General features: G+C 36.4%; 1 protein-coding gene across 1 annotated transcript in view; it reads left to right on the top strand.

Annotated features, from left to right (window-relative positions):
* Positions 1-14,766, top strand: part of swt1 (SWT1 RNA endoribonuclease homolog) — a 26,351-nt gene extending 11,585 nt beyond the window's left edge. Inside the window, exons 15-18 of the mRNA XM_067384104.1 lie at positions 2,034-2,177; positions 4,907-4,973; positions 5,800-5,867; positions 13,677-14,766. Of these exons, the coding sequence (XP_067240205.1) occupies positions 2,034-2,177; positions 4,907-4,973; positions 5,800-5,867; positions 13,677-13,764 (367 nt within the window). The 3' untranslated portion in view covers positions 13,765-14,766. The remainder of the gene's footprint in view (positions 1-2,033; positions 2,178-4,906; positions 4,974-5,799; positions 5,868-13,676) is intronic.

Here is a 14,766-nt window from a genome sequence, read left to right as displayed (position 1 = left end):
CATCAGCATTCACATCATTTCTGAAGGATCATGTGATACTGAAGTAGAATCTGAAAATTCAGACTTGCCATTACAGGGATAAATTACATTTTAAAGGTGCCCTAGAATTTAAAATTAAATTTACCTTGGCATAGTTAAATAACAAGTTCAGTACATGGAAATGACATACAGTGAGTCTCAAACTCCATTGTTTCCTCCTTCTTATATAAATCTCATTTGTTTAAAAGACCTCAGAAGAACAGGCGAATCTCAACATAACACCGACTGTTACGTAACAGTCGGGCTCATTAAAGGGATAGTTCACCCAAAAATGAAAATTTGAGGTTTATCTGCTTACCCCCAGTGCATCCAAGATGTAGGTGACATTTTTTCTTCAGTCGATCACAAATGATGATTTTTAACTGCAACCGCTGCCCTCTGTCATTCAAATAATTGCAGTAGATGGGAACTTCATCTATAAGAGTGAATAAACCTTGCTTAGACAAATCCAAATGAAACCCTGCGGCTCGTGACGACACATTAATGTCCTAAGACACGAAACGATCAGTTTGTGGGAGAAACCGAAAAGTATTTATATCATTTTTTACCTCTAATACACCACTATGTCCAACTGCGTTCATGACTCCTTTAGTGATGTCTGATCGCGCTCTGTCAACGGCAGTGATGTCTCGCGCATATACTTCAATGAGTGTCAGACATCACTGCCGTTGACAGAGCGCGATCAGACATCACTAAAGGAGTCATTAACGGAGTTGGACATAGTGGTGTATTAGAGGTAAAAAATGATATAAATACTTTTCGGTTTCTCTCACAAACCGATCGTTTCATGTTTTAGGACATTAATGTGTCGTCACGAGCCGCAGGGTTTCATTTGGATTTGTCTAAGCAAGGTTTATTCACTCTTATAGATGAAATTCCCATCTACTGCAATTATTTGAATGACAGAGGGCAGCGGTTGCAGTTAAAAATCATCATTTGTGATCGATCAAATTTTCAGTTTTGGGTGAACTATCCCTTTAATATGTACGCCACCAATATTTGCATATATGCCAGCCCATGTTCAAGGCATTACACAAGGGCAAGCCAGTATTAACATCTGGATCTGTGCACAGACAAGGTAAGCCAGCAAGAACAATAGTGAAAAATGGCAGATGGAGCGATAATAACTGACATGATCCATGATAACATGATATTTTTAGTGATATTTGTAAACTGTCTTTCTAAATGTTTCATTATCATGTTGCTAATGTACTGTTAAATGTGGTTAAAGTTACCATCGTTTCTTACTGTATTCACAGAGACAAGAGCTGTTGTTATTTTCATTATTAAACACTTGCAGTCTGTATAATTCATAAACACAACCGTTAGCCACGGAGCACAGCCTTAAACTCATTCAGAATCAAATGTAAACATCCAAATAAATACAATACTCACATAATCTGATGTATGGATGCAGCATGCATGACGAACACTTTGTAAAGATCCATTTTGAGGGTTATATAAGCTGTGTGAACTTTGTTTATGCAATGATAGAGTCGAGAGCTCTAGGGGGAATGGAGAGCGCGAGCAATTAAAGGGTCCGCAGCCTGAATCGGCGCATTTCTAATTATGCCCCAAAATAGGCAGTTAAAAAAATGTATTAGAAAAAATCTATGGGGTATTTTGAGCTGAAACTTCACAGACACATTCAGGGGATACCTTACTTATATTCCATCTTGTAAAAAAAAGTTCGATGGCACCTTTAAAAAATATTAAAAAGAAATGGTTGTTTAAAATCATCATAATATTTCACAACATTTTTGATGAAAGCCATTGTGATTTCTTTCAGACACATTAGAACATTAATTTTATGTATGCGTGTTTTGCATTCAATATAGGTTTCATAAACATGCTCTGCTAAAATAATTACCTTTTTAAAGAAATGCTGATCACGTTTTACTGAGGTTATCTACTGAGTCTGTACTGACAACAAACAAAACAGAAACTTCACTGCATTTCAGAGTTGTGTTTAATGTTTGTTTCTCTCTCTTCAGTTCGGCTTTGTTCTCTGCACTTCACTACACTCCAGGAACCACTGAGCCCAGCCTGCGATCTACCTCACCCCTGCCTCAGGACGCCCTCTCCTGCCTGCAAAGGCTCTCCACTGCACTGAAACAGCTTCTGGAGGCTCTTCAGAGGTACACACATGCTAGTAAACACACACACACACAAAGCTGTGCAGTCTAACAAGGTCTATTACCATTCTAGTCATGTGCCTCCTAAAAGAATTTTCTCAGTGTGTGTCCTTAGTCACCTGAGCATGTAGAGGACAGAGGTAGGTGTGTGTCACATGGGAAAAAGGGCGGGGGGGCAGTGTTTATCCTCATAATCGTCAGTACATACTCAATACCAAACCCTCCCCTGATCCTGTGTGAGTGTCTGTATGACTCACTTCCGTTGCTCTACATTCCTTTACGGCTCATAGCAGTAGGCAGATGGATTGTACTGTGACATGGCAATTTTTCCTCTAAATTAAGACCTCTGCATCTCGCGAGCAGAAACCGTGGTGCGTGTCATAGCTGTAGTTACACAGAGACTGCTCTTTATGTTGCAGTGTAATAGCAGACATGTCTTGCCTCGCTAGCATATTAATCTGCCTGCTTGTATAATTTACGGCATCTTAATAAATATAAATCTCTAATAAATAATAAGGTCTCTAATAAATCTGAACTCTGGGAATGTAGCATGTATGAACAACTTATTCTTGGGTTGTCAGAAAGCTGTGTTTTGAATGTCAGAAAGGTTAATGAAGTCAAGAAGTGAATTATTATTTTTGCACTATAAATTACTTTGTCTCAGTGCATTAAATGCTTTACTGTGAGGTTTTTGTTCAAAAGAGAGAGGAGTTGAAGCATACACATTATTCAGCACTGCAAATGAATGATTTGTCATATGAAACTTGTGCTGCATTGCCCGTCTAATTGATTATGTGCTCCTTTATTCTCACACAAAACACTATGCTTGTGCATCAGTGCATGAAAATTGATTTACACACCAGCTTGTTCATTTTTTTTCTAGACATTGACTTTAATTATGAAAGAGTGTTATTATGTTGTTTGTGTTTGGAGGAAGATGAACTTCCGAACTCAAGTGTGAGTTATTCAGTAATGCCTGGGTCAACGTCCTCCCTAAACTAAGTCAAGCACTTTGATCTTTTAAGTGTTCTGCTTCCCTGTTACATGATTAGATATAACCATAGGTATCATCTGTCTGACAGCAATGTCACCCTTTACCCATCATCCGTAAATACTTATTCACTCATCCTGATGACTGGTCATAGTGTTCATCTGAGATTCAGGTTTATTGCTTATCTTTTAGGTTTGTTTTGACTGTTTTTACTGCATTTTATTTTTTCTGCATTTAAGTCCACTCTTGTTCTCCATTGATTGTTTCTGAGAAAGCAGGATGACAAGGTTCGAAGGGAGATTAGGTGCTGTCTCCATGGATACAGCTAGACTCATTTTTATGTGCAGAAAGCAGACAGATGAGTCATCATAGCCAACACACGCACCCAAATGTGCAGCGCTATTCCTTTCCATCCCCCTGTGCCCCCGAATGAGGAAAAGCATGCATAATTCAGGCTTTCGTGCTGAAATAGCTTTTTCTTTCTGCTCCTTGCTTCATCCTGCCCCTTCAATTTCTCATTTCTTTTTCTCATCCTCCTCCCATCTAACTTCCTTTAGTGTCTATGCTGTTTTATTCTTGCGTTAAAGGGATAGTTCACCCAAAAATTAAAATTGTCATCTTTTACTCACCCTCAAGTTGTTCCAAATCTGTATGAATTTCTTTCTTCTGCTGAACACAAAAGAAGGTATTTTGAAGAATTTGGATAACCAAACAGTTGATGGACCCCATTGACTTCCATAGTATGGAAAAAAGTACTATGGAAATCAGTGGGGTCCATCAACTGTTTGGTTACTGACATTCTTAAATTTACACATTAAATTGATCAATGATACAAAAAAGATTTCTATTTCAAATAAATACTGTTCTTTTGAACTTTCTATTAATCATATTAAGCAGCACAAAATTCTGCTTTCTGGAATAAATTACATTTTGAAATTTCTGGAATAAATTACATTTTGAAATTTCTGGAATAAATTACATTTTGAAATTTCTGGAATAAATTATAATATATTATAAATAATATAATATTAAAATGTAAGACTTATATTTAATTGTAGTAATATTTTACAATATTACTGTATTTTTGATCAAATAAATGCAGCCATGGTGAGCATGACAAACTTCAAGCACATGTAGCACAGCTTTGTTATGTAGCTAATAGCTATGTTGTATATGTTACGTCTACTGCTGTTGCAGTTATCCTGTGTCCTCATCACTTACGTGCTTCAGACGCAGGATGTGTGAAACAGGATTCAGTCTTGGACATGTGCCATGTTTAAACGTCAATTCTCTCAGACACTGTCTAAATTTAGAGCATTTGTGTCTGTCCAATTTTCCCTCTTTTCAAACATCACACAGATTGTTAATGAGTAAATGTGGTGATTACTAATTTACAATTTTTGTGATCCAAACACAATTACAGGCACAGAAAATACTAGGAAACACTACCCTGCATATGATTGTCTGATAGATTTAATGATTCATCTGATACATTTATTCATTGTAATCTTAAGCTACTCTTTACTTGTGGTTAATATTAACTGTAGAAACGTGTTCTTGTACACTGATGCATTTTATCAGGCCATACCCACAAATTTTATACACAGTTCATGTTCTAGTAATTGCACAGATGGGATAGCTTCTGCCACCAAAACATATTCCTAGTATGTGTAAAGATACCTGGCAATAAAGCTCTGATTATGCCTGTTATAAGTGATAGTAAAATGTTCCCCTCCCACAGGCTGTTATCTGCAGACAGCAGTGTTCAGGATGCAGAGTCACTTCTCTCCTTCATTCAGTCCAGTGAGGTAAGAACAAAACTGCCACTAAAGGTCATATCCACCTTTTGATTAGTCACGCCCCATAGTTAAACGACACTTAGACTAAGAATGAAAATTCTGTCATTATTAAGCTGAATTTTCAGCAGCCATTATTACTGTCTTCAGTGTCACATGATGATCCTTCAGAAATTATACTAATATGCTGATTTGATGCTCAAGAAACATTTTATTATTATCTCTGTTAAAAACAGTTGTGCTGCTTAATGATTTTGTGGAAACTGTTATTAATTTTTTTTTAAGATTCTTAGATGAATAGAAATTTCAAAAGAACAGCATTTATTTGAAATATAAACTTTTTGTAATATTCTAAATATGTTTAGTTACTTTTGATCAGTTTAATGCATCTTTTCTGAATAAAAGTATAGTAACTTTACAATAAGGTCCTATTAGTTATTATTAGTTAATGCATTAACTAACAATAAGCAGTATATTTGTTACAGTACTTTTTTTTATTAATCTTTATTAACATTAGTTAATAAAATACAACTGTTTATTGTTTGTTCCATTTAATATTAACAGATTCAACTTTTGATTTTAATAATTTTTGATTGTTTTCATAGTTCATGTTAACTAACGTAGTTATCTGATGTTAACATATGAAACCTTATTGTAAAGTGTTACCAAAAGTATTGATTTATTACCATTACCATTTATCTTCTGATCAAATAACCACCAAGAGTTCAAAGATCAACTATACATGCAGCAGTACATGTTCTACAGTGATTATGCAGGACGTGTGCATTGAGCTGTACACTGTGTACTTTACATTAACAGGTGTGCTTTCTGCTTTTAGATTGCTGCTATGGAGCCACGTTTCACTGCCAGGGACCTGTTTGATTGCGTGTCTCAACAGGAATACCGGTTAGTTAAGCGTTATGAGAGATTGTGAGACTCATTAGCTTATCTGCGAGTCATACTCACAGCTTGTATTGCTTTCATTAACCCAGCTACGTGCATGATGTGGTTTGTTCTGTTCTAATCATTTTAACACCACCCACCTTCAGCAGAGAGGCATTTCAGCTGGAACTCAGCATTCTGTTCTCAGGTCAGCACTCGCTTTGGCAGGCCTCAGCAGCTATCTACTGTCTCGTAGGACCGTTGAGTTTCTGCTTTAAGGGTGTTATTGCATCATAAGCCTACCCAAACCTCAGAAGACAAGACAGTTCTGTGAATCCTTAACACCATGCCTGCCATCATCGCCTCTGTTCATTGTTTACATGTCGTTTTAAAATTCGATTTGGTGATCTGTTCAAAAGTTTGGGGCCAGTAAGTTTTTCTTTTTTTTTATTTTTTTTATATATATTTTTATTCAGCAAGAAAGCATTAAATTGATCAAAAATTACAGTAAGGACTTTTCAGTTGTTACAAAAATATTCAGCATATTCAACTGTTTTCAACTAATAACAATGACAAATGTTTCTTGAGCATCAAATCAGCATATTAGAATGATTTCTGAAGGATCATGTGACACTGAAGACTGGAGTAATGATGCCATCACAGGAATAAATTAGATTTTAAAATATATTAAAACTAGTGCTGTCAAATTGATTAATCATGATTAATTAAGGTTTTTATATATATATATATATATATATATATATATATATATATATATATATATATATATATATATATATATATATATATATATATATATATATATATATATATATAATTACAGTACAGTCCAAAAGTTTGGAACCACTAAGATTTTTAATGTTTTTAAAAGAAGTTTCGTCTGCTCACCAAGGCTACATTTATTTAATTAAAAATACAGTAAAAAACAGTAATATTGTGAAATATTATTACAATTTAAAATAACTGTGCACTATTTAAATATATTTCACAAAGTAATTTATTCCTGTGATGCAAAGCTGAATTTTCAGCATCATTACTCCAGTCTTCAGTGTCACATGATCCTTCATCCTTACTGTTTTTTACTGTATTTTTAATTAAATAAATGTAGCCTTGGTGAGCAGACAAAACTTCTTTTAAAAACATTAAAAATCTTAGTGGTTCCAAACTTTTGGACTGTACTGTATATATGTTTGTGTGTATAATAAATGTGTATACACACACACACACACACACACACACACACACACACACATATATATATATATATATATATATATATATATATATATATATATATATATATATATATATATATATATATATATATATATATATATATATATATATATATATATATATATATATATATATATATATATATATATATATATATATATATTATATATTATATATATATATATATTATATATTATATATATATATATATATTATATATTATATATATATATATATATTATATATATATATATATTATATATTATATATATATATATATATTATATATATATAATATATATTTACACAAACATTTGTTAGATGCGAATAATAATAAATGATTAATAATCGATTTGATAGCACTAATTAAAATTGCACTAAATGCAACATTGATGAGCATAAGAGACTTTTAAGAGAATAAGAGAATGATGTTACTGACCCTGAACTTTTGAAATGTAGTGTATTGTCAAATAAATTCTCTTTCAGCTAATGGTAAAAAGTTAATATACCTCAAGTGAATTTTAGTCAAGCTTCTGTACTAACTAAAAACCGGAAAAGTCCTGTGCGATCTTGCGTATATATGTGCACTGAGTTTAGGTCCTTATGTTGAATAGATCTAGCTCTGACATTGTGTTGCGCTCTGTGCAATAACTCTCACTAATGTGGCACCTGTGCAATAACAGGTTATGCTATAAACTGTCCTCTTGTGCACTCTAAATCACACTTTTGCACTGAGGAAGGCATTAATGATACATAGAGTGTATTTAATGATACATCACCTCTTCCCCCTGAGTCGTTAGCCAGAATACACATTCCTGGTAAAGATATTTCGCAATTTATTCCCAGCAGTTTACAAAGGTGTTTGTTGAACTTGTCCGAACTGGAAACTAGAACATACACATATTTGATTTTGTCACATATTTTGATGATGATGAAGCCCCAGGCTAATGAGTGCTACTGAAGGAGATACTAAATGGGAGGAGCTTAACACCTCAGGCTATTTGATGCTACGGTTTCTCGATAACCACAAAATTCCTGACTATACAGCCAAATTCTTTTGAATTAATAGTTCCCATGAAAGTAGGGGAGAAGGTTCAAATAACAACAAATAACATTCTAGTAGGCCTAAATTATTTGGTGGAACTTAGTGAGTTGATTAGTACACACCCCAATAACTACTAATCCTACTATAGTGAAAGTATGGCTTATGAATTTGTAATAACTGGATGCTCCAGAGCAAAGTCTTAATTACTAATTAATATTCACCATAATTAATTTTAATGATAAGTATTCACACAGTTTAAATCAAAGGTGCTAAAGAGGATGTTTTGTTTTATACATTTTTGCAATATTACTTGAAACTGTCTTTACTAACTGATATAAAACTATTTATTTATTAGGTGCACTGAAAGGAATAATATTAATATACATCATCTGTGCACGAGGTAGGGCATTAAAAACATCAGCCAATCGTTTACGCGATGATTGGCCCTCTGGCTTGTCAGTCACTGCCATTGACGTTCCTTGTGCGAGATGTGGCTGGCTGCGCGCTCCAGTAACTTTCCACACTCCACAGGCGCCGCATGCAGTGTTTTTGTCAGGAGACAGGAGTAACAACTGCAGATTATGAGTTACCTGCGGTGAGTCCGACATAATGAATCCACTAACACGACACAGCGAATGCCGGTGGTAAACACTCGTGTTCCAATACTCCTGCACGAGTTTTGGGAGGCGTTCCCTCTAAATGAGCTGTGAAGGACGGGGGTTGTTCTTACGCATGTGCTCATTTAAAAAATTCACTAACAGTCTTTGGTTTCTCAGTCGACGAAAAGATCCTCTTTAGCACCTTTAATTTTTTTATTGGGCCGTATTTGCATGTTCAAAAAAATTTGTCCTTTGTGTCATGTTCACTGTCACTTCCAGTTTCCTAATGTGTCTCTCATTTGTAATGATTTATTAATCAGGATTGCAAACTTTTCATGTGCTTGTCAAGGCTGTCTTCAGGGCCAGAGAAGACGTTCATTGATTAACCTTATCAGTCAAGTGTAGCTACACGCTCGCACACACATTTTTGGAACGGTTGACAGCTGATCTTTAGCTCACTTACCTCAGCTCAGTCAATGAGCTGTGACACCCAAGAACTCGGTGACCTCATTTCATGCGCTAATCCACGTGTGTCAAATGCATGCTTTAATGGGACTGACCAGTACTGTCAGGTACTGTATACTAATGCACAGAGACATAATGATCTGATCATGTGCCCAAACTGCGGTCTGGTCTCAATAAGTTTCTGTTCCAGGCTTTGCTTCGGCTACCTTGAACATTTCATAACTTTAGAAAGACATCAGTTGGGCTGTCATCCCATGAGATATTGATTTGTAGGCTAAAGATAATAATCTGTAATGGAAAACAACAGTATATGTTTTGTGAAGGGACAAAGATTGTTATTCATTGACTTTGCTCATGAACATCTTGTCTCTAGGTGCTAAATCTCTCAGTAGAGATTGATATCTAAGCAACCAGGCACCGCACTGACGCTGTCAACTCACAACGGCTGTGACGCTGCTGCAGCTTTTGTCTGATGTTCAGTGTTGCATGCTTGTTTTCAAGCGAGCCCCGTCACTGCGGTGTTATGTTCTGTTTTGTTGATTTAAGGATTGGCTTCAAAAAGCATACAATATGCTCTCTGGTTTTTCACTGCCGAATGGGAGCTGCCCACATGTTGCATGGTTGCCATGGCAGCACTGTTGTGAAGCGTATAATTGCAAGGCTAAAGGAATGGAGTCCTTTATGTGTTCACTACAAACAGCAACTGAGCCAACACTCCAACACTTTTTAGTGCATGAGATATATATATATATATATATATATATATATATATATATAGGACCCCTTTGCCTTCAGAACTGCCTTAATTCTTCATGGCTTAGATTCAACAAGGTGCTGGAGACTTCTCAGATTTTGGTCCAAATTGACATGATAGCATCACGCAGTTGCTGCAGATTTGTTGGCTGCACATCCATGATTCAAATCTCCCATTCCACCACATCCCAAAGGTGCTCTGTTGGATTGAGATCTGGTGACTGTGGAGGATATTTGAGTATCGTGAACTCATTGTCATGTTCAAGAAACCAGTTTGAGAATTGGCGTTTGGCGTGTTATCCTGCTGGAAGTAGCCATCAGAAGATAAGTACACTGTGGTCATAAAGGGATGGACATGGTCAGCAACTCCAGTTTAGGTTGTGGCATTTAAATGTTGCTCAGTTGGTAATAAGGAGTCCAAAGTTTGCCAAGAAATATCCTCCACCACCACCTGAACCATTGATACAGTGCAGGATGGATCCATACTTTCATGTTGTTTATGCCAGATTCTGACCCTACCATCTGAATGTCGCAGCAGAATTTGAGACTCATACCAGGCAATGTTATTCCAATCTTCTATTGTTCAGTTTTGGTGTCCCTGTGTAGCCTCAGTTTTCTGTTGTGACAAGACTGGCACCTATCCTATAGCCTATCTACTTCAAGGCTCGACGTGTTGTGCGTTCAGAGATGCTCTTCTGCAGACCTTGGTTGTAACGAGTGGTTATTTGAGTTACTGTTGCCTTTCTATCAGCTGGAACCAGTCTGGCCATTCTCCTCCAACCTCTGGCATCAACGAGGCATTTTTGCTCACATAATAGCCACTCACTGGATATTTTCTCTTTTGAACCATTCTCTATAAACCTTAGAGATTGTTATGCGTGAAAATCCCAGAAAATTAGCAGTTTCTGAAATACTCAGCCCGCCTGGCACCAACAACCATGCCATGTTCAAAGTCACTTAAATCACATTTCTTCCCTGTTCTGATGCTCAGTTTAAACTTCAGCAGACTGTTTTGACCATGTCTACATGCCTAAATGCACTGAGTTGCTGCCATGTGATTGGCTGAATAGATATTTGCGTTAACAAGCAGTTTAACAGGTGTAATAAAGTTGCCAGTTAATAAAGTTCCTTTGGAAACATTCCAGTAATTACATTTAAATGCATCGGTGTGAAAACAAACCTAGAAAGAGACGTGAGGATTTGGGGAGAAAAACAAGAGATTCTCAGTGCATTCTCAGTGCATTCCAAATTATTAATGGGATATATTGTGAATTAAATCAGGAGAGCTGACCACAAATGCGCAGTATATGTTGTCCTTTTTCATACTGTTTCAGTGTAATACAAAAGAAAAAAGAAAATAATCAAGAGGAAAAGAATTCAGCGACTGAAAAGAGCTCTTGCCATGTATATTATTGTTATGCCACATCACGTTAAAAAACCAAGTGTTACGTTATTCTCTTGAATTGGAGCTTCCCCAAACCGGAAGTGCCTCCCATAATCTAAAACGCAGTAGGCTCGTTAGGAAAAAAGTGGATATCTAACCAAGCTTTTCAGATGGCTCAACTGCATTGTCAGAACTGTAATTTTTGATGAAATGAGCAAAGACAACATTCCAAGTCCAGACCTGCTCTTCATTTCCACCATACCCTTCATTACCTAAACCAGCTCGGTGAGGGTTTGCACTGAGAAAAAAACAAATGCATGCATTCCTTCATTTTTTTTTCTCTTTCTTTCTTTCTTTCTTTCCTTTTTTGGTAGTTAGTTAAGTAACATCTATTGGGGAACAGTAACACAATATGCAAAACAAAGGCAACAAGCAGCAACATGTTGCAAGAAAGAGAGGGAGGAGATAGAGAATGAGACAGATAAAAAAACAATAATGGTCTTCATTCAAGTCAGTCATGAACCACAGTACCAGGAAGAGAGACCAGGCGGCCTGTGTGACTGGGACTCAGAGATTTCTACAAAATGCTTTTCCTTTCCCATGAACCACACTATTATTAAAAAATGAGAACAATTTTGTTTTAGTCAGTCAAGAATTTCCAGTAGATATATGAAGTTCATGGCACACTGGAGTGAGATTGCCTTGTATTAAAGAGGTCATGAATTGCTTTTTTATTCTATAATGTTGTTTATTCTGCAAAGTCATTTCTTCAGCCACCTTCTCTTGACCTCTTTCGCTTCCTGCATACGAGACATCCACTTCCTGTTTGTAACTTAAGGCAGTGTAGCGGAAGTGATCTTGTGTGAAATGAAACAGCAGGGACAATCAGGGACACTTCACAGCTGTTTACGCAGAACAAATCTTCACGCTTGCTATGCTTACCGTTCTGACCTTCATCCTTTCTGCTTCTATTTGTATCAGAGAAGAACAATGAAGAATGCTTTCCAATGTTCCAATGTTATCCTAATAGGAACAGTAAACTGTCATCATTTACTCACCTTAATGTCATAAGGGGTCAAACACTGAAGGTGTAATCAGGTGAAATTTGGCACACTGATAAAGGACAGTCCCAACATAAACCACAGCTAATTTGGAATCTCTAGCTCAATCTCTCTAGCGGCACCACCTGTCCAAAATTTCACTCATGTTTATGCTAATAACTTTTGAACTGTAAGAGCTAGAAATTAAATTCTTTGAAATTCTTTCTCTGATTCCTTAGCTTATGACGATTCGATTTGCACCCAATGACGTAATTCTCCGTCATAAAAAAAAATGCGAAAAAAACTACTTTTTCGAACTTATCCTAGACGGTTTGTCCAATTTTCACCAAAATTGGCTCGCATCATCTTAAGACCATGCTGGCAAAAAGTTATTAAAAGCTTTTCGATAACTCCAACCATCCTCGATAAATTTGTGAACAAATTTTACATAGCGCTTGCAAAAATAGATGTGAGGCTGTATTTCTGCAGCCCTTTTTTGTGATACCATTTCAACAAAGTCGATGGAATGAAGCCAAAAGACTCTAAGGCTGTATCTCTGCAACGATTTGCCATATTGACACCAAACTTTGCATGTGTTTTTGACACCTTACCGTGACCACACCACATCAGTTTGGACACAGCGCCAAATATTGGTCGAAAGTCATAAACCATTAAATCATATTACTAGTGATTGTATTCAATGCTTTTTCAGCCATTTTGCCTACAACCATCTTTAATTACTCATTGTTGCAGTGGGTCTGACTTTCCCAGCAATGGTCGATTGACTTATCATGCCTCCTTTGTGCTTGACCCCTTAATCGCTGCTTGCAGCTATATTTCTAAATGCTCTTATGTCACTGAAACAATGAACACACACACACACACTCATTCTTGTACATCTATCTTCGTGAGGACATTCACTGATACAATGCTAGCTCCTTACCCTAACCTTACCCATCAAAACTAAGTGCCTAACCTGAACCCTGACCCTTAGCCTAATTATAACCTTATCCCTACAACCAATTCTTGACCCTCAAACAGGTGTTTAAAGGGGTCTCAGAAAGTGAGGACTGGCCAAAATGTCCTCACTTTACTATCTTTGTCCTCACTCCTGTGGTCTAAAACTCACACCTGTCCTCACAAAGATAGTTGTACAAGTACACAGACTATTCATTATATACTCCCAGTCATATTACTCCAAACCTGCATTTGTCCAAAACAAAAAATATATTATAGAAAAATTTGCATACACAATAGAGAAGTCTCTAATGTGTGTCTGTTTGTCCTCAGGGAGAAGCTGTGTGTGGGTGGTGCGCAGCTGTCTGAGCTGTGTGCAAATCTAGATCACTGTGCTGCTGCTCTGAGCTCTTGGTCCTGATTTAACACCCCACTTTCCATGTTTGGACCCAGCCAACTGTCTACTTACTACTGGTCCTGACTCCTTTGAACCGACCTGGTTGTGGTAGCAGAGTCCTAATCTGCTGGAACCAAAGCCATACCAACCTACTGATCCTCTGTCCTTGCACCATTCTGTAGCAGAGTCAGTGTGTCAGTCACGTGACCCTGACACATTATGCAAAAGCATCTTGGCATCAAGGGCTAACAGTCTATATAGAGCAGAATTAATCAAGTTACACTGTTCTAATTCATGTTTTAGTTATAAGCTTCAATATATTTTTAATTCTATTAAATTATTTGGATTATTTATTTACCTTACTTTATAGGTAATGTGTCCCCTTCTGGGAAAAATAGACTGTTTTAATGATGATTGAAGAATTGTTATAGGTTTGTTGGTGGTTTTGGTGTTTTATACTGCATAGAAGAAGGTAGAATTTCGATATGTTACATTTCTGATGTGCTACCTTAAAAAAAAGTGGTTTCTTTCTGAAGTCCACAAGCTGTTGTGGTAACAGGTTATTATGTGTTCAGAGAGAAACAGGTATTATTGCTTCAAGACACTGTCTGACAGGACATTCAGTGCTCTGAGGTTCTCAGTAATTGGCGATTGCGACAGTGAGCCACGTGTTGAAAGCTAGTTTTCTTGAGCATCAGTCTAAGCACCCTTCTGGAAACTATCCTGAAATCCAGTCATTTGTTCCATGATTCTAAGGTACATTTTGTTACAAAATCAGTTGATTGCGATACTTCGACTGTTTACGTCTGATAAGCTGCTATCTTTTCTTTGTCTCATCATAAATCTTTAGTTCTGTCACTGCATATGCAATATCAGCACCAACATGAACCTCAGTAGTATTGTTTATGACATATTTTTTATTAATGATATTCTCTGATTTCATTTGGTCTAAGTTTTGATATTGTACTAATGTATTATATTGTGTATAGTTCAAAGAGAATATATATATTTTTTCCTTTACATCTA

The sequence above is a fragment of the Chanodichthys erythropterus genome, chromosome 4 (assembly GCF_024489055.1).
Source record: "Chanodichthys erythropterus isolate Z2021 chromosome 4, ASM2448905v1, whole genome shotgun sequence".
Classification (NCBI taxonomy): Eukaryota; Metazoa; Chordata; class Actinopteri; order Cypriniformes; family Xenocyprididae; genus Chanodichthys; species Chanodichthys erythropterus.
The sequence above is the reverse complement of the archived record's forward strand: the minus strand, read 5'-3'. Positions and strand labels throughout refer to the sequence as shown.